The following is a 22,635-nucleotide window of genomic DNA, read 5'->3' on the forward strand; positions in this document are numbered from 1 at the left end:
GGCATCTGAACAGAAATACATTTGCAGTTGTTTATCTAAATTGTGCTGTTAATGCTATTAACTGTACATTAGGCTAAATCTCAGAATAGCCCATACTGAGTCTGTCGCATTGAGCCTATGGCAACCAAGCTTTTATGTTTGATTAGCTGTATACAATTATTTATGGTGGTGTGATATAAAAGGACATCAAAAAAAAAAACACTTCTTTTCCAGCAAGTGAGAGCCTTATTTTTTCACGTTGAGATGGTTTGAGGCAACTCAAGTACTGTTTGTTATGAGTGAGTAAACACATAGATTTTATGGGAAATGGTGACAGTTGGTGTGCACGGGTATAGTTCAGACTGAACCTTCCCAAAATGCACTGGACTTGTAAGTTGTCTAAACACCCTTTTTTGACAAGACGTGAGTCTGCTGATTCTAAAGTTATGTTGTTCCCCTGAGTTTGCTGTAATTTCTAGTAGGGTCAACCTGGCAAGGTTTCATGCTAAATTTAAGAGTGCAAACAATAATGTGGCAAGGTCTGCACTGCCTCTGCCAGTACAAACACCCAAGTCTAAAGAAAAGGGGAATTTTCTCGGAAAAAGGCTAAATTGAGACTTGTAATTGTCCATTGCACAAATATAAATTGTGTGTTTATCTGTAAAACAATAATTTAGTTAATGGCAGACGCATGTAATATTTATTAAAATTATTTTAGCTAAAGTAAGGGCTGTTATATACCATTTCCAAAAGCATGCCACAGAGAAATATATTATTATTATTATTATTATTATTATTATTTTTCAAATATCTTGGTCTTTGAGATAGACCCTTATATGGTTTACTTTCTCACCTCCTCACTCACCTTGTGGGGTGGTCCTAACACTGAGCTGGGCTATCATCTTCTGGTCTCTGCTCATTTCACCCTGCTTTGTGGACAATAGTCTGGGACCTTCTGGTCACCACAGGAAAAGATTCCAGTAATCCATCCAGTTCAGTGCTGTGTGTGGGCTATCAGTATCAGAGTATTTAGCCAAGCGGTCTCTGTGATTTAAGCAGGATTAGGTCCATGTTTGGTTAGCATAGAGTGAAAGGTCATGCGGTTATGAAGGGCAATGAGTGCTGTGTTATTCTTGACTCACTATCTGTATCGATGATTTCAGTATACCAAGGATGAATGGTGAAGCGAATATTATTTCAAGCAAGTTAGTTCATTGTCATGAACTCATAAAAGGATTTTAATTAGATGTATATGCTCAAGAGCCAGCTTGAATTCGTTGAATAGTTAAAAAGGTATAGAAAAAACATAAACTTGAGGAGTACACATGAGCGATGGCAGCCATATCTGTGGTGCATGATGTCTAGGCCTACTGATGTTTTTGACAGGTTGTTCTGAGGTCTGTCAGACTCTAACATTTTTTTACACGAGAACACAGACAGAAAGTGATGAATTCATGTCTTATTAGGCTAGTAAATCAATAATTTAGAATCTTAATCTGCCATTGTGAAAAACATGAATGAAGGATTTGTTCATACAGTATATGTCCATGATGACTGCTAATGCAGTTTTGTGTTATTCAGTTCATGAAATTTCAACGCAATGAGACAAAGAATTAGTGCGAGCAAGGTAGCCTAAAAGTGCAACATTCATGGTTTGAAGATGTTTTTAATGCACGAAAGAATAATTTGTAAACAAATTTGGTCAAATCTTATAGTCAGCACTGCACCTTTTCAACAAATACCCACCTTTAGCCATTATCTGAACAAGGTGGCCATAAAACATGTCTCTACATAATATTTTGCCCTGCAGTTTGCATGTAATTCACACTAGATGCAAATATCAGCATTCTTCAGCACCATATGCATGTTCACATTAGCCCAGCTTCAGGGAGAATGCGGTGCAAAAACAGCGTCATTTGAGGAGAAGCGCTCTGTTTGAATTTCACCATGTTTTTGAAGGCACACCTTAGGGCCAGACAGATTCAAGTTGAGAATCAAGTTGTCATATTAAAATCACAGAGTATAGATAAATAAATAATAATAAAAAAAATAGGCTACCAACAAACTTACAGTAATAATAAATGGTATACACAATCGTATAATTCATCATATCTTACAGTTATCTTAAAAAGAAGCAGACTGACTGATACAATGACCATGATAGGTGATGTTGGAGATGTTCAATGAGTGCAAAAGTCAACAGTGCAGGGATTGAACAGTGCAATAGCTTTGCTTATTACTATTATCAAAATGAAAATGAGCTTTACATTTTTTATGACATTGGACATTTTTATGATGTCATACAGTTGATGATAACATTCAAATGAGTTGACTGCCAGTCATACTGGAATTTGCAGTGGTCTCTTAGTTTTTTTATTATTATTATTTATTTGCACCCTGGTACAACTGTGAGCTGCGAAAGATGAAGACGGCTGGGCGTGTTCTTGAACGGCGGCTCAAGGCCTCTGGATTGACTGTTGACAAACAGGCATACAGGGAACACAGGAGGGAGTATGCTCACGCTCTGAGGGACGCACGGTCCAAGTTTTACTCCAACATTATCAACAACAGCCCAGGTGACTCTAAACAACTTTTTTCAACAATAAATCACCTTCTCAAGCCACCCTCATCCTCCCACTCTGAGGCCACTGAGGAGAGGTGCAACATGCACATTACTTTTTTCAAACAAAAAGTTAATAACATCCGCTCTCACCTCTCTGCCAATGCTGTCCTGCCCCTCCCAACTGCTGACCCACCGTTTGAGATTGTTCAGCCTCTCTGCTCTTTCTCTGATGCCACACAGGAGGAGGTGGAGCACATCATCAAAAAAATGAAGCTAACCACCTGTGCTCTGGACCCTTTCCCTTCAGCCCTGCTGAAAGCCAACATCTCTGCCGTCTCTCCACTCATCACCAGCATCATAAACCACTCTCTCATGGCTGGCCATATCCCTTCTGAATTAAAAACGGCTGTCATCAGACCTTTGCTGAAAAAACCCACACTGGATCCAGAAGTTCTCTCCAACTACAGGCCCATCTCCAATCTTCCATTCCTGTCAAAGGCTCTGGAAAAAACAGTTGCAGCACAACTTTTTGATCACCTCAAACACAACAACCTGTTTGAAAAGTTTCAGTCTGGTTTCCGTCCTGGCCATAGCACAGAAACAGCCCTGGTTAGGGTGACCAACGACCTCCTGATGACAGCAGATACTGGCTCCCCATCTCTGCTCATCCTTCTGGACCTAACAGCTGCTTTTGATACAGTAGACCACAACATCCTCCTCCATCGCCTGCAGTACACCATTGGACTCTCAGACAATGCCTACAACTGGTTCAACTCTTACCTGACCGGCAGAACCGAGCACGTCGCCCTGGGCAGGGCAAAATCACATACCCACAATGTCACCTGTGGTGTTCCTCAGGGTTCTGTGCTGGGCCCCACCCTCTTCACCGTCTATATGCTCCCCCTCGGCAATATCATTAGCAGACATGGAATAACTTTCCACTGTTATGCTGATGACACACAGCTCTACCTCAGGACAACCCCCACTTCATCTGCTCCCCTGCCAACATCCACACTGACCACATGTCTGGAGGAGATAGAGGCTTGGATGAAGCTAAACTTCCTTCAGTTGAACAGCTCTAAAACAGAAGCAATTCTAGTTGGCTCATCACATCAGCTCTGCTCTTCCACCATCACAAATATCACCTTCTCTGGACAAAACATCTCCCTGTCAACATCTGTCACCAACTTGGGTGTTAAAATGGACCCACAACTCACTTTTGACACCCACATCAAACATCTCTGCAAGACATCATTTTACCACCTCAAGAACATCGCCAAACTCCGTCCAACTCTCACCCTTGGCGATGCAGAGAAGCTCATCCACGCCTTTGTCTCCTCCAGGCTGGACTATTGCAATGCACTCCTCATTGGGATCTCTGGCAAAAACATCCAGAGACTTCAATACATCCAGAACAGTGCTGCCAGGATCCTGATGAGGGTGCGCAAGCAAGAACATATCACCCCCATTCTGAAAAGTCTTCACTGGCTCCCGGTTCATTTCAGAATAGAGTATAAGATCTCACTCCTCACCCACCAGTGCATATATGGACATGCTCCCCTCTACCTACAGGAACTCCTCACCCCCCAGACCTCCTCACGCCCCCTGCGGTCAACGAACATTAACACCCTCCAAATCCCCAGAACCAAGCTCCACAGGATGGGTGATAGAGCTTTCTCTGCTGCTGCTCCCAGGCTGTGGAACGCCCTCCCTGACCACCTGAGGGCCCCACAGACATTGAAAACTTTTTAAAAAACTTTGAAAACCCATCTTTTTAAAAAAGCTTTCTGTTAAATGTATTTTGTTGATGTGTGTGTGTGTGTGTGTGTGTGTGTGTTGTATGTGTGCGTTTGTGTGTGTGTATATTTATATACACGTGTGTGTGTGTGTGTGTGTGTGTGTGTGTGTGTGTGTGTGTGTGTGTGTGTGTGTGTGTGTGTGTGTGTGTGTGTGTGTGTGTGTGTGTGTGTGTGTGTGCGCGCGTGTATGTGTATGTATGTATGTATGTATTTAATCTATTTTAAATTGCATTATTTTATTTTTTTTATCTGTCTTTATCTGTTATCCATTTGCATTATAATTTTGTAGCACTTTGAGATTGTCCAAAATATAAAGTGCAATACAAATAAAATGTATTATTATTATTATTATCTCCGCCAAGGAGGTATATGTTTTCATCAGGGACCGGCCGGCGTCTGTCTGTCTGTCTGTCTGTCTGTCTGTCTGTCAGGGAAAGTCGGACATGACCCAAGGAAGAAACGATCAAATTTTGGGAGTGATCCGTAATTCCGTCGGGATTCCATCGGCGTTTATGTTTAGCTAAGTGGTGTAATGGCATGGTATGGCCACGTGGTGGCGATCTGAATAGTTTAGGTTCAAATATATGATAACCTAGGAAGAACAGTTGCAGGCGGAGGTCTGTGCTCTCTGAGTGTTTTCTAGTTTTAAATATGACCATCAACTCATTCGAATGTCACTCAGCAAAACCATTGGATGTCATCAAAAAAATGTGTCAGAATCAGAATCAGAATCAGCTTTATTGGCCAGGTTTGCGTAACAATTTGACTCCGGTTAATCTTTGCTCTCAAGTACTCAACAATAACATAAGATATGTATAAATAAAGGAATACAGTATGTACATTTACAAATAAATAGATGCTATGGGTGGCCTTGTTGTCCCTGCAAGGTATACCATGGCCGTGGACATCCCAACAGGCAGAGGCAAGACGCAGAATGTAATATACAATTGAAGAGAGAATGTGAATAGTGCAGTATTATGAGGTTTAAGATGAAATATAAATCTATAGTGCAAGGCAGTACAAAGCAAAAATGATGTATTAATAACAATATTGTAGATTGAAGTGTGAGGTAGCTGAGTAGAACAGGTTGATTCACTTTGTTCGGTGTAAGGGTGGTTGCTATTTCTGAGTGTAGCGTTTTTTTCTCCCCGGAGCTTTACATTATACCAAAATAAGGCTACAGAGCTGTTTCCTGGTATTGCCTCCCCTGCAAAGAGGTGGAGTGCACCATACTGTCCACTGTGCACACCTGGCATAGTTTGTCAAAGATGCAGTTACAGCCACTTGCCACAAGATGGCTCCCAGGCACATACATACAGTGGGGAGAATAGTATATGAACCCATGCTAGTGTGGAATATAAAATCATCTTTTAGAAATCGATCTTTTAATGCCTTAATTGAAAACCCTTTAAGTTTAACCTGTTTGATGCTCATTGAGCTCAATGCAATCAAACCAGCTAATAGGCTAACTGAAAAAAACACCATGCCAAATAGGTGGTGAAGGGTATAGGTGATGTGGGGCAATTGAGTACCTATTTGTATTTTTCACTCCAGAATGAAAAAAACTAGTCCCACTAGAGTAGCTATACACTCAAAAAAAAAAAAAAAAAAGCAAAAATGGGGACAGTATACTGGCTCCTCAGAGTGGTGCCTGAGAATAACCTTTTTCCAGTGCTTCAGAGAACTATCAAGGCAGCTTTTCATGTGATGTTATGGTTCACCACAAAGTTTTGACTCCATGTAATCATCAAGAGATTTAAAGAAGCATGTAAGCACCTTTATGTTTTTAGTGTAGATTATAACTCCCGTTTAACGAGAGTCTTGAGGTCATAAGTGTGTGAGCTCTCGGATACGACCCATTCTTGATGCATAGCTTATTGGGTACAAAAAGCATGTTTCTCCAGTCACACTTCTGGAAGGGTACTAACGACCATAAGAACCACAGCAATGTTTTGAAATCAGTCATGTGTGTCACCTTCCTCATATGATAACCAACATTCTAGAAAAATCTGGATGCATGTCAGAGGACACGTCATGCTTGAGTTTTACAGCCCTGGCAAGCCCTCACACACGTCAGTGGAGGGTGGGGCTCCAGTGTCTTCTCACATGAATTGCTGCTATTCAGTCTTTTAAACAGAAAAAGACACTATGCTAAATAAAAACCTGATTCTTCCTCCTGCAGGGGTGATGTGGGAGTTTTGCTCATCTGAAAGTCTGAAAATCAGAGAAAAGACAAATACATTGCCTGCTGCCATATTTACATTGTGCGTAAATATAGGCCACACATAGGGTACACTGTTCATCGACACCCCTTCATGCCCTTTGCACTTCATTAACTTAGACACATGCAGACTGTGAATATAAACACACAGAAAGGAATGATATCAGTCACTAAGCCATTCCCACTTCTGATCACTTAAGTGCACATATCACAGTCTAGTCACTCACTCTTTATTCACTCATAACTCACCAGGAGGACACACTGGTGGCACTCCTCAGAATACACACAGATGAATGGCTGATTCAGTGTGTTGCTGTGAAGGCGGGGAAATGGGTGCAGCTGTTGTATGTGGTTGGAAACTGTAAGAACTGAGGGATAAATCTTTGCTTCCCAGATGTCCAACATTTATCATCTTGTATTCACCACATGTCTCAGTTTGTGTGTAAACTGCCACTGTGATGACCTTTGGTCTTCTCCATATAGCTACATGATTTGCCCATTCAAGAGCATACGTAATGGAATGCATTAATGAGATATGGTTGTATGGCAATGCATAAGAGAGCAAATGTGATTCCATGTTTAATTACAGGATTAATAGGGACACTTTTGAAACCAGTCTAATCAACATAGGAAAACATGAAAAAAGAGAAAGAATTATCCACGACCAAGGCACCCCACAAGTTTAAAATGTCTTTAATACAAACTAGACATGTCCAACAAGGACCTAAAAATGCCCACACGTAGCGGCTAGGACTGAGCACGCCACTGACTCTGAATATTTATAGGAAAACATGATTTGAAACAACATATTGTCTCCTTGTGTAAAGCAAGCGTGAAGTTAGAACTTAAATTAAGCTCTGCTAAGGCCAAGCAGACCTTTATTCTACTTCCCTAAAAATGCCAGGTTTTGACCACTGCCAATTGGAGGTTGTTTCAATATTTCTCCTTGTTTCTTGGCTGTGGTGTTTTTATTGTTAGCAGGACTGTGCAAACACTACTGAATGGATTTTGCACATAACTTGATGGAGGTAACGTTGAATAAATTGGATTGTAAATTATATATTCACCCTCGGTACTAGTATAGGCTACAGCCCAATCACAAGCGACAGCCCTTCCAGATTGCATGGATTACCAAATTAGCTCCAGATTTCACACTGCGAGGGATGGGAGCAGGAGGGAGACCCTACCCAGACACAGCAAGATCTGTGTAATCTCCCTCCCCCTTGATGATTTAGGCTTTCTTAGGCACATTCAACAGTATTCCATAGTGAAACAATGTTTTTTGTCATAAACATAGGCCTAGATTTTTTTCTATATAAGTCTACTGAGAATCACTTATTGAAAGGAAAGGGGACACATTATGGCTTGGGTCTTGATCCTGATTCACGCTCCTCTCTGACCCATCTCAGAAGGCTTGATTTAAGACCCAATAATAACCCTGACCCATACTTAGACGTGGAAATCAAAATGGCCAATATAGCTTAGACCTGATTATCATCCATTATTCAGGTCCTTGATTTGTAATAATTCGTTTCTTTTGTAGACCTAGTCAGCTTTCGGTTATGGGTTTAAAATATATCCATGATTTTGCAGCGTGGGCTACATGACAAAATGTCAGCCTAAAGGAACTAACTGGTAAATTAGAGAACTTCTTAACATTGCAACAGAAGTGCATCAAGTCGAATATTAACAACCTCAACAAGTCATTAGTTTGTGCATTGATGTTAACATTAAGACGGTGCTAGGTATGTCCTCAAATACTTAGCTGGAAGTCCGATAGAAACGGACGGAGATACACAACAAAATAGAGTGCAAAAAAACTAGAAGAAAGACGCACAATAGAGCAATAACTACCCCTACCAAAACAACTAGATCTAACATTTATTCCTCCGCCTATGACTGTGATTCGCTACAAATTTTAGCCTTAGAACGACTGCGCGGAGTGATTTCATAGGGACTACACCCAGTCGCTGCCTGATTGCGGTGGCTTCTTTTGCAGCCCAAACTCAGATTATAGCAGGGACGCGGCGGAGCCGGGGTGCTGTTAGAGACATAACAGCCGGCAATTTATACAATCTTTTCGAGCAACAGCTTTGCCAGAGAGTTTTTGTCTCTCTTTTAAGAATAATTCTGTATTTGAACTAATACGCAAGCATGAGCTGGCAATCCTACGTGGACAACCTAATGGCCGATGGCAGCTGCCAGGACGCCGCCATTGTTGGGTACGCTGACGCTAAATACGTCTGGGCATCACACCCCAACGGTGAATTCGCCAACATAACGGTAAGAATATTTCCAACAATTGAAACATTGCAGATATTCGTTGTTAGCTGTTATGAGCGTAAGCGTGTCAGTTCATTGACGTCTGGAATACCATTTGGCTAGGCCTGTTCTAACGGGAAAGCCCCAGTCACAATTTAGTTAACAGTAGCTAAAGCTAACTTGCTATCGTGCTAACCGTAGCCAACACATGGTCTTTCGTTGGACGTTGAATGCAGAGGTAGGAGATACCTGGTGAAAATCAGGTTTAGTAATGTAACAGTTGTCGGTGTGATCCTTTATCCAGAAAATGCAGTGTTGATTATGTACAGCACCATCTTCCCTTGCTTGTCGATTAGCCAGACAGTGTTGATTAAATTAATTTGGAACGTATAGCCTTAAGGTAATTAGCCAATATAGTGTAATGTTTCAGCGTGGCAAATTACGACGACCAACAACCAGTCCATCCATCCGACCAGTGCTTTATAATCCAGCAGTGATTTTATTTCCAAGTCACGGTTTGCAGTCTAAGTAATGTTATTGCTAGCTAACGTTAGAGCGCTAACAACCGAATATCTACCGGGAATGCTTTGCGGGTTAGTTTCGAGGGAGGGGTGAGTAAACGGCAAGATTCGAAAAAAATCATTAGCTTGCTACTTCAGGTTATGGGCGTACTCGTGTCTCTCAGAAGGGTTCTATCTGTAGGCTACGTTAAGTTCGTAGTTGGCTTGAAGAATGTGTGCCTCGTTGACGCCATAGACAGTAAAAGACGCCCCCCCGCTCCTATCCCAAGATGGCGCCTCCACTCCCTATTTTATTCATTCTAATGTTAGCCATGCGTTAGGTGTCTGTGCTTTCTATATTTGTAATTATGTTGGTAGAACTCTCAGTGTTATCTACTCGAAATCAGATTAGGTACGCTGCTTCGTGCAGTAAGTGATTGAAATAACCCTTTTCACTAGTTTGTGTCGACTGGGTTTACAGGCGTTAATGTATAGTTAGCAAGCTAGCCATATTGAATGACTTATGTTGGCCAGCTAGCTGGCGAGGATTAAGTCGAGTGATGTCCAACTTTTCTTGCGTCCAGTTAGTTAATAAGTCCAACTTGCTTGCTCTTTACAAATCTTTTCGAAATGACATTCAATGAAAGGCAGGCACGACCAACTCGGACTAAGTTTCTTAACGTCGTTTTTTAAATAAAGGAAACATTAAGGTTTATTTAAATAATTTAGCTAACTTTGTTCGCCACCAGTCCCCGTCCTTTAACGTTAACTGTTGTTAGTGCTCAACATGCATACAAATGCTACAAGCGTACATTAGCCAACTTTATCTTGCCAGGAATGCATAGCAAGCTTGAAAAAGGAAGCACAATTCCAAGGATTTAATAATTTCACACTACCTCAGAGAGCTATTGATTATGATTGATAGTAGGGCAGTATACGTTACAGGGGCATGGGTTTGACTTTACAAGAACTGAAGTTTGTGACAGGATTGAGATGTTGGCTAAGCACAAACAAAAACTTACCAAGCATTTTCAAACATTGGTCCTGTAATAGGCAACCCCAAATTATCCATAATCAAATGGGTGGATGCAATATTCTCACTTTAAACTTAATTTAATTGTACGTTGTTTGCAAAACTGCTAGTTTTATTTCATTTCATTTTTATGGATACGCTTATCTCCTGCAGGTCAGTGTCTGGGATTTATAGCAACTCTAGGAATAAACAAGTTGCAGTGCCTATATGTAGAGGGCTAATTGCAGAGGCATGATTCTAACTAAATGATGAGGTCTGAGTTTTATGCCATGTCAAGGTGCACAGGAGCTGAACATTAATCTACTTTCCAACTAAGAAAACATGAATTAATTCACATGTTTGGCAATGATGCCATATTTTAGTCCCATTTGTTCACATCACTTTCTTGTGTGTTAATTTTACCCCTTCACCGAAGAAAGGTTGCTATTCAAGAGTTCAGGGATTTTTGCTACTTATTTTTGCAATGTTTCCACTCTGATTTTTTGGTTAGCCCACAGAAATCGACATCCTCGTAGGCAAAGACAGAGAGGGGTTCTTCACCAATGGTATGACATTAGGAAACAAGAAGTGCTCCGTCATCAGGGACAGCCTCAACATAGATGGGGACTGGACAATGGACATCAGGACGAAGAGTCAAGGAGGAGAGCCAACATACAATGTTTCTGTAGGCAAAGCGGGCAAAGGTAAGATTCCCTCTCCTTTATGTTCTCGATTATGAATGAGTTTTGTGGTGTTTTTTTTGGTGAGGATTGAATTTGATATGCAAAAGCATATTATATATTTGTTGTAGTTGGACCGATAGATAGTGGGTGTGCATGTATACATATAGCTATTCACCTTTCCTCAATATATTTCATTAAAGCTTCAGAATGTAATATTGAAGCTTTGTATATGAAGGTACTGACTTTAATTGTTTGTAGAGGGACACCGAAATAATGAAATGTAAAGAATTACATTGTCACTTGTCTTTCACTCATGATTCATAAGTTTTGTGGTAATCAAATGTGTTCGTCAGTTTAGCCTACCCCGTCAGTGCAATTCTGATAGATAAGTTTAGGAACAGAATACACACTTAACCCTAAAAGTTTTGTTCTGTACTGCCTAATTCCATGGATGTGATGACCAAATTGACAACTTCAGCTGGATTTTACTATAACAAATTTAATGTGTGAGCAGCCTAAAGACAAATTCAGCCGCTTTTCAGTTTACCTGTATGGTCCTCATTCTCAGACACATTCACCTTCAAATTCAGCAACTTCTCAACTTATCTCCTGGCAGTTTTAAGATTTTTTTCTTTTTCCAGAGGTTGAATGAACAGGTAGCCCATTTGCTTTGGTCCTCACCCCCACTGACCTGCATGTTCACATTTATGTTCTTCAATAAAGCAACTTTCCAATTTTCTCGCCTTTTCTCCTTGGTGTTATCCCACCCTGATGTAAACAAATTTATTCACCATTTTCCTGGGTGTTTCCCTACCCTAACTCTTGACACCTTGTCTTTCTGCACCTTCACATATGTGTTGAGGAGAGGTACTGCATACTGCTCACAGCTTGTACAGGACAAGGAAGGGTTTTAGCTTCAGTGTTAATGCATCACTTTCTCAATCAGCTTGTAAAGCCTGACCCACTGTGGACTGACTAACTTATTTCTCTCTATTGGTCGGATTACATATTTTTGATTAGTTTGACACAATGATTAGTGAGACATTTCTGAAGTTCTATGAATGTTATAATTCATGTTAATTACACATTTCCTCAAGCTCACAGAAAGCTTCCCTTCCTTGTCCTCAAGAAAGATGATCATACCTTTGCTGTATTCAGTAATTCTGTTCAGCAATGATAAGTCATGCCAATATATTTATTTATTTATTTATTTCCCTTGCTGTAATTAACTAGAAGGGCATGCACTGTGTGTTTCGACTACTTGCATGTTGTGTTTGGTGTGAGCCTCTAGTTCCTTTTGAAAACTTGCCTTTTTTCCTGGATTCTTGAATACTTTTCTAACTTACTCATTTCCCCCTAAACTTACATTTTCTGTCTCTTTTCTTTCAGTCTTGGTTCTTGTAATGGGAAAAGAAGGGGTCCATGGAGGTGGACTGAATAAGAAGGCATTTACAATGGCAAAATACTTACGGGATTCAGGGTTTTAGTTTAGTCTTGATATGTTCAGTAACAAAGTTAGGAGAGGTGGATAAGAAAGAAAAAAAAAACTAAAAAGAAAAAAAAATTGAATAAGGAAAAAATGAAAAAGTTTGAAAATGTAAATGCTGTCAAGGTTTCCCCTTTCAAAACTAGTCACATCTTAAGTCTTGGCGGTATTACTAACAGTGAAGGGCAATGTGGTGTAACTGTTCTCATGTCAACAAATGCACCCATTAGTAGGGAAATTGTTTATTTTTGTCTCCATCCCTCCCTCCCTCCCTCAAAAGTTCATTGTTTTTGTTCTTGTGTTCTCTTGTGTACTCCAGCATTGGTTTTAGTCATGGGAAAGGAGGGTATCCATGGAGGGCAACTCAACAAGAAAGCGTATACCATGGCTGACTACCTGCGGAAGTCTGGATATTAAAGCGTTCTCTTCCCATCCACCTTAGCAACTCATTATCACAACCTTGTTGCGTTTTGACACTACTTCCTGTTGTAGTTCATAGTTGCTTCTTTTCCCCACCAATTTTGTTCCCCTTTTGTTTTTTACTCTTTTTTTTTATTTTTTATTTTATTATTGGTATTATTTTTTTTTGTTGCCCCAATCCTCCATCCCCCTGGTTCAACACTACCCCTTCATGTTCATACATTAACACTGTGTACCCTCTCTCACTCTACACTACTGCTGCACCAAGATTGAGAGGCATGTTAACAGGACATTGACAACATATGTACTTTATATAGGAAATTAGAAAATGTGTAACTTAGCCATTACTTAATGTATGACGACTTAGCAAAAGAAACTGCAATACCCCTGAAATTCAACTGACATTTTGTTCAGTATGCCCACGCCTGGTAGTTCAGTCAATCTAATGCCTTTTTTGAGCACTTGAGCAGTTACAATGAAAAGAAGGAACAGCTCACGTGGTCTTCTGCTCTCAAGTTTCTCTGGGAGGGGAAAACTGCATGCATATCTTCTGAACCTACTGAACTGCCTTTATAACAGTTTTGCCCATATACCATGTTTTTGTTTGTTCTAGTTGTCCCTTACTCTAGTTCCTTAATCATCCACCCTCACCATGCCTTCCACATTCTTTTTACAACACTATTTTTCCATTATAGGTGACACTCCAACCCTTAAGAGGCTTATCCTTGATCACTACAAAGCATTGATATTATCTAACAGCCCTTTACCCTCTGTGATACTACCTTGTATGATTTTTTTTTGGGGGGGTGGGGTGGGCGGGAGGGGGTGGAGTTGTTCCTGGGATGCAGTCTGTTGAGCTATTGGTCTGGCATTTTTTGGTTCCCCTCTGGGTGTAAATGGCAAAGCGTTGCGCTGAGATGCAGGTAGAAATTTCCTCAACAACCCTCTTCAGCACATCCCTGATGACCTAGATCTCATGGACATTCCATCATTACAATAGCTCAGGCACTTATCTATTGTTTGCCAGCTCCTGTAATATATATATATATTTTTTTTTTCTTGAATTTTATTTTTAAAGCTGCCGTTCTGGACAGTAGGTTTGCCCCAGCATATAACCATCTGGATTGCGTCCAGTTTGAATTTCATTTTTCATAGGACCAAGTTTTAGTTGCAGCTCGGGTTTGACACATTTGCTCTAAATTGTTGTGGAGGAAGACACGCTAGACCCCACCATCATTTTGACTCGAGAAAGCACCATCATAAAGACCACTGGTATGCTGTGGATGGCCCTGTAATAGAAAACAAGTGGCAGTCTCCTCATTTGTCAATTTTTCAGAACAGAGTTTTTTTTTTTTTTTTTAGTATTATTATTAATTACTGCATTTGTAAACCCATGCTGTGTAAAAAAGAAACAAAAAAACTGTGGAATAAATTGCCTTCTAAAGTCATGAACTAAAGATGTGGTATCACCCTGTCTGTCCTTGCTCGGTACTAAATGTCATGTCCAAATGAAGACCCTTATTAAAAATGATGGAAAAAGTAGAATGACACTCATTGAATGGGAGATGGGTTATTGGTTGGAATAAGCATTTTTGGTTGTCTTGTTGACATTTAAACACAAAAGACAAAAACATTTACTGTGTAATCTGTGCCATAATCTCAAGATCTGTTGCTATTGTGGAGCTGGTTTTAGGTCTAGTCCAGAGAAAGGAGTCGTCTTAGCACTTGGTTAAGAATGTTTTAGCAGAAATCTAGAATGTTCAGGCCTTGTGAAGTTCTGTGTACAGATTGAAGGAGAAAAAGAAAACAAAGTAGTGCTTGTGTGCTGATATTCTTCAGTTGATTTTCTTTTCCCTGCACCCTTTCTTCCTACTTGGATACAATCTAACATGTCCAGATGTCTGTCATATGCATAAACCAAGAAATGCCATAAAATTGATTTTCACGTTGTTTACAGACAGATCAAATAAATTTATTCCAACCAGATCTATTGTCTTTTTTTACTTTGATGTAGTGTATACACAGTGGCTACAACAATTGAAATATTGAATATTTGGGCATTTTGTTTTGGAATTTGGACTTTCTAAGAACACATGACAGTCAGTGCACATATTAAAATGTGAAAAGTATTGTGAGAAGTTTAAACTTTGTGTAGCGCTACAGCCTTTGAAAGCTGTGGATTAGAATGGGAGAAAGGAGGAGAAATAACAGGAACACTCCTGATTAAAACACTGCAGCTGTGAGAAAAGTCAGGAGTGGGATGCCCTTTCACAACCTCATGTCTGACACAAGAATTCAGACTTACCCAAAGTTACCCAAATACTATATTGTAGCTGTATAGAACCAAGCAGTAGATGTGATTGATACCCATGTGTGTGCATTGCACATTAAAGCTATGTATAAAGGCTTAACACTTGTGTACTGATGTAAAGATACACACTAGGATTCTGGCAAAAGATTGGGATTAAATGCCAATCAAATGAAAACCTTGTCTCCTGTGCCCTCAAGCAATATGTTTTATGAGTTATGTACCTCATGACTCGTGGACATTTCGCATTAACAACCTGGGCTGTCTCTAGATTCTTAGAACACATTGAATGGGCAGATGGAAGACCCCGATTCATTTAATTTGACAAAAGATTGGATTAGAACTGCAAATTGCCTTTTGTTCAACAAATGTAAAAGTGACACATTGGCAGCTTTTTATGAGACAAACAACATAAATATATAAAACAAAACTTAGCTGTTTTTTGAACATTTTTTTTTAATTCATGAAGTGAAATGAAATGAATTTTGAATACAGACAAAGTGTGAGCATAACCAGACAATTTTAATGCTTACACAACTCATAGAAGGCAACCATACTTATTCAACATGTACTGTAACAGTTCAAGTCATGTTAGCAAGAGAAAAAAAATAAAATAAACTTCACCGGTAGTACTTAATTACTACTTACAGTATTAAATGATATGAAGTGAACAAAATACATGGTAATCTCTCTGTATGACACTTTCCTCAATAATTCAGAGAGAGCTGTCCCTTTGAGTTAGGTGACTTCCTAAAATCCAGACTGTGGGTGCCTACTCTGAAATGTAAGTATAGTTCAAGCAAGTTTTTTTTTCTAGCCCTCCAGGTCAGACAATCCCAGAGGCTTCCTGTGAAGACACAGAAAACATAGCCCCAACCATTTTGCTTTCTTTCTCTAGTCGGATACATATCCAAGACCAGTTTGGCTTAATTTTTTTCTTTGATGTCGACGAACCTTTAGCACTTGCATTAAAAGCAGATTACATTCCCATAGAAGAGTCTTAATACTCAATCTCTGTTAAGAAATGTATTGACAAAAAAGTCCCCAATGTCATTTTCTTTTCAGGAGGGAAAAATATTTAAATTTTACAAAAGGGAGCTGCATAGTAATTTTGATTAGGAGCATTCTATACAGCAAGTGTATGTACAATATTGAAGAACCGACCCTCCCAATCCACCTCATTCTAATTCTCCAACAGTAACTGCTGAAGAAACATATATAACAAGCTAGGAAGTAAAATCAATGTTTGTTCTGTTTAAATGATGTAGTTGGTGTGGTGAGCTACACATTACACAGTATATATATACAAAAAGCGCTTTCAACACACACAGCCACAAACTCACTCATTCCTTAGCGTATGACAAACATATTTCCTTTGAACTTTTGAATTCCTCAAACCTATTCACAGTGAGAAATGACCCCCAGCCAACTAGTCACCTACTCCACAAAATACAGTACACCAGCCCCTCTTTATCCATGCCATAGCCTTCCTCCTGCCCTTTGAATGTTTTGTTTTTTACATAGCAACCATGATGAAAAAGTGTGAGTTTTGTGATCTGTGCATTTTACTGAGAAAAGGGAGACCAAAAATAAAGAGGGGTAGGAATCACACAGATACACACTCACACACACACACACACATTCTTAATGTAGAGCCCGCTGATAGAACCCCTGAATGAGTGGGGGACTGACTGGGGGAACGAATGGGGTGCAATGTGTTGAGGGAGGGAGGGAGTTGTTAGAGCTCTCACGCCATCGCCTCCTCGTCCTCGTCCTTGTTGGGCCGCGACTGCTGCAGCTGCACCACCACGGTCTCCACGGTGACCTCCTCGGGCTCGCTCTCGTCGCTGGTGTCCATGTCGTCGTCGTCGTCGTCCTCGTAGTCAGAGGACTCGTGGCCGTGCGCGGAGGGCGAGCCGCTCATGGTGCCGAAGGAGTGGGCGCTGGTGGAGGCCAGCGAGCGCAGCAGCGGCGTGCTCTCCGACGCGTCCTCGTTCTCCTCGCGGCTGCTCTCGCCCGAGTCCGACTCGGAGTCCGACTCCCCCTGCGACGGAACCACCTTCTGTTTGCACACTGGGCATGTCTTTTTGGTCTTGGTCAGCCAGGGGTCCACACACTTGCAGTGGTACGCTGAGGAGGGTGAGAAAGAGAGTGGAAAGTGAGTGCGAAGTCAGAGATGATCTGATGTGAGGAATTCATTTGTGCTCAGAATCAAATTGTGGCCTCAGTAGACCGGTTCCTTTAGTTTAGTAGTACTGAACAAATCATTACATTGTCACATATTTTAATGTATTTACAGTGCTTCAATAAATATGTAATTTCAGGAGGTTTAGAAGATATGTATCCTTCTAATGCTTACAGGAAGACTGGTGGATCTGCTATTGAATGTGTAATGAATGCAAATCCTGCTCATTATTTTTAAATATAGGGTTTAAATCTTAATACACTTTGGTGGTGGGATTGAGGGGACTTAATTTTGGTGGCCCTCTGTAAGTCTTTTGAGATCCACTTAAGCGGTCTCAGCCGAAGAAGTATATACATTTCAATTTCATGTTTATTAGCGTGCATATTAGCTTAGCTTTTCACCCTCTTAGGGTGTGTGACTTGTGCTTCAGGAACAGCTGACTTGTCCGCATCAGTCTTTAGAGCAGACTACACTCGGCACAGAGGTGGTGTTGCCCTCCTCTCTGTTTTAACACGAGTGGGGCTGTGCTCTTCACTGAGCTCTGTGAGAATGGGACGGGACAGGTCAGGGGAGTGGAGTGGAGGTCGGCGCTGACGTTTGACATGCAGTGTGTCTGGCCCTGCCAGTGAGGGGGGGTGGGGGGGGTGGGGGGGTAAGGGATGTCTCTGATCAGAGGAGATGGGAGCGCTTCCAGAGCTGCCTCCAGCCCAGCCTACCTCTGGTGCTGCTTCCACAGAGAGAGTGCACACAAGCTGACAGCTGCAGGCAAATTAGGCAGGAGAGAGAGAGAGAGAGAGAGAGAGAGAGAGAGAGAGAGAGAGAGAGAGAGAGAGGATAATGGTAGAACCCTGTGGAGAGGTGCAGGGCAAAGAACAGAAGGAGGAGAGAGGGGAGTGACAGCAAGAAGAAAGGTGGAGAGCTGCAGCACAGACGCATCTCACCGTGTGAGCAGGGCAGGACCCGGAGCTTCTCGCCTTCCTCGTACTCGTCCAGACAGATGGCACACACGTCATACGCATCACCTGAGCCAAACACAGCAACAACAAAAACAACAAACATAAACAACACAAACAACAGCAGAGAGAAAATAGAACAGGTAAAAGGCACGCAGCAAAGCTCTCCCCCGAGGCAGGGCCTCGCTCATCGCCAACCCTCCACTTCCTGAGCCGCCTCACTTTCTGCAGACCTAGGCAAGTCATATGAGACTTTTTAGAACAACATGTACTGGATGTGAACATACAGAGAAAGCACAGTGAGGCCCTTCTCCATGAGCACTACTCACAGGGAGAAAGATAGAGAAATAATTCACCATACTAGACCACCCCACCCCCCACTCCCGTTGCGTTCTCTCTTAATGCAGCTGCTTCTTCCTATATAGAAAACATGGAAATGAGTCATACCGCTCACTCACTCGGGGCTGAGCAACACGAGGAGGACGATCTTGTGATCTGGGGGAAAAGGCCAGCAGTGGTGAGCTGATCTAAACTAAGCTAAGCTAAGCTAAGCTAGACGGATCCCTGGAGTTGCACATTTTTGAGCCTGGCTGGTGAATGGGACCAGGCAGGCCTGTTTCCTTTTAAAGTCTCCGTCCTCTCCTGGGCTCTTTGTTGAACACCGGAAGGGAAAAGAGGGGAAAAAAAGAGGAAGGAGAGAGAGAGAGAGGGAGGAAAACAACTTGCTAAAAGCCGAGGAATTCCACTCGCTCTCTCATTCCACAGCTCACTCCCCTCTGAATTCCAGACTTTTTTTTTTTGTTTCTTTCTCTCTCCTGCCCCTTTTCCTGGCTGTGGAGGAGAGAGAGAGGGAGGGAGGGAGGAGGTGTGCTGATGCCGAGGACTGTTTATGTAAGTTATAAATGAACATGTTTTCCCCTCCTTGCAGCAGAATGCCAAGGCTGCGTCTGACCGTATATGGCCAAAGAATAATTGTGACTTCGCCAGTACGTCAGTGATTCAGCTACGTCCTGCCCTTGGAACGGAACCCTTGTGTGTGTGTGTGTGTGTGTGTGTGTGTGTGTGTGTGTGTGTGTGTGTGTGTGTGTGTGTGTGTGTGTGTGTGTGTGTGTGTGTGTGTGTGTGTGTGTGTGTGTGTGTGTGTTTGTGCCTTCATATGGCCTATGATTTAGAGCAGGAGTTTGCAGGAGCACAGGTCCAGCCCAGAGGAAGAGGAAATAGGAGTCAGCTGGTCAGAAGGAAGTGGATTGCTGAGGTGACGAAGGAAATTTAAATCCAACACTACTTACAGTAGACATGGAGTTTAAACCAAACACGTAGTTTGATTACCTTTCAAATAAGTGTTGCATTAACTGACAAGCACCAAATATGGCTAGTGAGACCAAGAGGTCTTAATACGTCCTTCCTTCCCATGATCATATATCAATCAAAATGAATTTATAGTTGAAGATAGCTAGTTGCTTATTAAATGAAAACATACCTCAAAAGTGGCAAATAGCTGCATGCTGTTGCTTTAATAAACTGATTGGGTTCCAAGTCTTGCCTTAAAAATGGGAGAAAATGCTGCCAACTTGTACTTTTGGTGAAATTTAAGGATTAGAGTTGAGTAGAACTCCAACCGAAACATGACTTTCTCACGGAAAGGGATTAAAAAGTTGCTTCAGATCAAAGTGCCTTGAGCCATCGTTCCGTCTTCCTGGAACATTTGCCTGCACAGGTTAACAACGTTAAGGGTTGTTTACCGTGGCCTCATCACATGCCAGCACACACGCGCGCACGCACACACACACACACACACACACACACACACACACACACACACACACACACACACACACACACACACACACACGTAAAGATTCACAAGTTCCAACACTCTGGTGTTCATTTCTACATTATGAATAAGGGTCACATGCCATCGTGGCTACAAGTAACTGATGTATTTGTTTCAAGGATAAGGGTGTGTTGTAAGATAAACATGCCAAATTCATCTTCATTTTTTAAAAGGGAAACAGCACTAGAGAGCAGATTAAACCCGAATTCCAAGACTGGTGAAGCATAAAGTAAAAACTTTCAGACAGTTTCAGTCTCAGACCACATGACCGATTCCCCCTTAACACTAGAAGCGCCAAGCGCCGGTCATTTGACCGCTGACGCGTATTCCTAGAAGCGCCGTGGGGGTTTGACCTAGATATACCTAGAACTGCCGGGCTGCGGTCATTTGACCGCAGCGATTACAAAAAAAAAAAAATCTTTTCACTCGATTAAATTCCAGGACCCTACGTTCACGACTTTTCCTAAATACGCGTGTTTTGTCACCCAGAATTTTTACATGATCAAAAGCACACCGGTACAAGCTAGTTTAGAGCTATTTTGCGCTCACTTATGTGACAACACTATGTTGTCTCGCGTTCGGCCATTTTTGTTCAGGCTGCTATTCTCTTTTCTCACAGCAGATGTCGCAAGGATTTCCTGTCAGTCGGGCATGAGAATAATATTTTACCATAAAACATATCGTTTATATATGTGCAACATGTATTATATATGTGCTTTATTTTAATAACTATTTTTCATTTACATGGCATAGTCTCTGGAGGCGATTTACAGTGGTAAAATGCGAGTTTGTTTTGAAAACGTTGCGACAGGCCTACATGTGTAATTTTCGTCGTAGCCTATTTATGTACGTAGGGCGCGTATGCCTACGTACATTCATAGTTGTACATCTTATCTTCTATTTGTAGGCTATCTTTTAAAGCTCAGACTAATGTATAAGCATTTTCTTACATATTTGCTGGACTGACTGAGTTACGTCAAGTCAAGGACCTATCCTAACGCACTTGTTGTATAATGTCAATTGGCGCAGCGTTAACACTCCTGTCTGCAACGCTGGAGACCCGTGTTCACATCTCGGCAGGAGACTAGTGCAAAATCTTATATCGATAGAATTTACTGACCGTTTTTCAACGTCGATGAACAATTATTTTTTGTTAATGGTTTTTAATAACAACCTATCTGAAATAAACGGATGAATCGCAATATGTTTAGGCCTACCATTAACGAAAAATAATTTCGCCAGCCAATCATTTTCTGCCGCCAACTGACAAACTTTGACAAAGCCAGTTAGACTTTTTGCATCTAAAAATAATTATATCATAGTGACACGCGAAAAAATAAACGATAGCCTAGAAACTAGGCCTACATGAGATTTTCCCACTAGACACACCACATCAGTATTGTGCTCGTTGCTACGACACACAGGACTCCCAGTGAGTTGACGACCAATGAAAATGACATGGGGAAAAGCAGCAAACAAAGTAGCCTGATTTTGATCTCACCTTACATAGGCTACTTTCCTAATTCCTACGTAGGGCTACTCAGACTTTTGTTAAATCGTCAGGGCCCGGTTGCACAAACACCAAAACCAAAGATTGATGATATGAACCAAATATTCTGGAACAGATGGATTTACAGCATTGAACGTGATAGGCTATTAGCTAGCCTACTGATGCGACTTCCACCGTTTCCTTTCCAGAGATTGCTGCGCTGTTCACAACGCAATGAACGCATGCAGTCTACATTGAAGTGAAACGTGCAGAACGTTGTCCAAAACAATACAATAACATTGTGTGTTGATATCTAATACAATATACACAGACATGAAGTGGCAACTAAAGCCATTATCAGTCATGAAAACTGTGGCGGCTGCATTAAGGTTTTGGCTGAGCCAGCTAGCCAGCCAACAACTTCATTAGCCAGCCGTTCTCAAAGCAAATGGCTTCGGGGTCTATAGCTACAACACATCCATTGCAGCCTATTTGAAACCGATCATCCCCCTCCCCCATACACTCGTCTAGGATACTTAGGCTACAGATATCACCGAGGCATTGAGGAACTGCCTCCCCACCCCCACCCCATCTATCTGTCCCCTGCATAGACTAGGCTGTAAGCTGGCTGTTTAGGCAACCCGTGGAAGAATGCGCAATCATGTTTCATCGCATATGCGCGTTTCAGAATGTTCGAATTCGCCAGCGTGCGTGTAGTTATGTGAATCGAAAAGAATATAAATATAGCCTAGCCTACTTTATTGATGCCTTGTTCAAAAGAACTTCCGTCAGGAATAGGTTGGGGATCGAACCAGCAACCCTTGGGTGATCAAGCCAAAGCTCTAACCAGTGAGCTACGACTCTGCTTGTTCACTAGGAGAAAATGTGTGTGTCAATGCTGAATCTCGAATTCACATAGAAGTTAGCTTAAATTGTAGAAA

General features: G+C 41.5%; 2 protein-coding genes across 4 annotated transcripts in view; one reads left to right on the forward strand and one right to left on the reverse strand.

Moving 5' to 3' along the window:
* Nucleotides 1-8,522: 8,522 nt before the first annotated feature.
* On the forward strand, nt 8,523-14,911 carry LOC134101722 (profilin-2-like). 2 transcript variants are annotated; one of them, XM_062555479.1, is made up of 3 exons: nt 8,523-8,845; nt 10,848-11,040; nt 12,409-12,816. In XM_062555479.1, the coding sequence occupies exons 1-3, from the start codon at nt 8,717-8,719 to the stop codon at nt 12,504-12,506; spliced, it is 420 nt and encodes a 139-aa protein (XP_062411463.1). In that variant the 5' UTR covers nt 8,523-8,716; the 3' UTR covers nt 12,507-12,816. The 2 variants fall into 2 exon arrangements, with proteins under 2 accessions (XP_062411463.1, XP_062411462.1); XM_062555478.1 differs by lacking the exon at nt 12,409-12,816 and adding an exon at nt 12,825-14,911 and having other exon boundaries at nt 8,533-8,845.
* Nucleotides 14,912-15,669: 758 nt separating this feature from the next.
* Nucleotides 15,670-22,635, reverse strand: part of rnf13 (ring finger protein 13) — a 43,323-nt gene continuing 36,357 nt past the window's right edge. For both annotated transcript variants that reach the window (XM_062555761.1, XM_062555762.1), the window contains exons 9-10: nt 18,360-18,440; nt 15,670-17,363 (exon numbers count right to left, since the gene is read on the reverse strand). In XM_062555761.1, the coding sequence (XP_062411745.1) occupies nt 16,981-17,363; nt 18,360-18,440 (464 nt within the window). In that variant the 3' untranslated portion in view covers nt 15,670-16,980. The remainder of the gene's footprint in view (nt 17,364-18,359; nt 18,441-22,635) is intronic.

Source organism: Sardina pilchardus, chromosome 15, assembly GCF_963854185.1.
Source record: "Sardina pilchardus chromosome 15, fSarPil1.1, whole genome shotgun sequence".
Lineage (NCBI taxonomy): Eukaryota > Metazoa > Chordata > Actinopteri > Clupeiformes > Clupeidae > Sardina > Sardina pilchardus.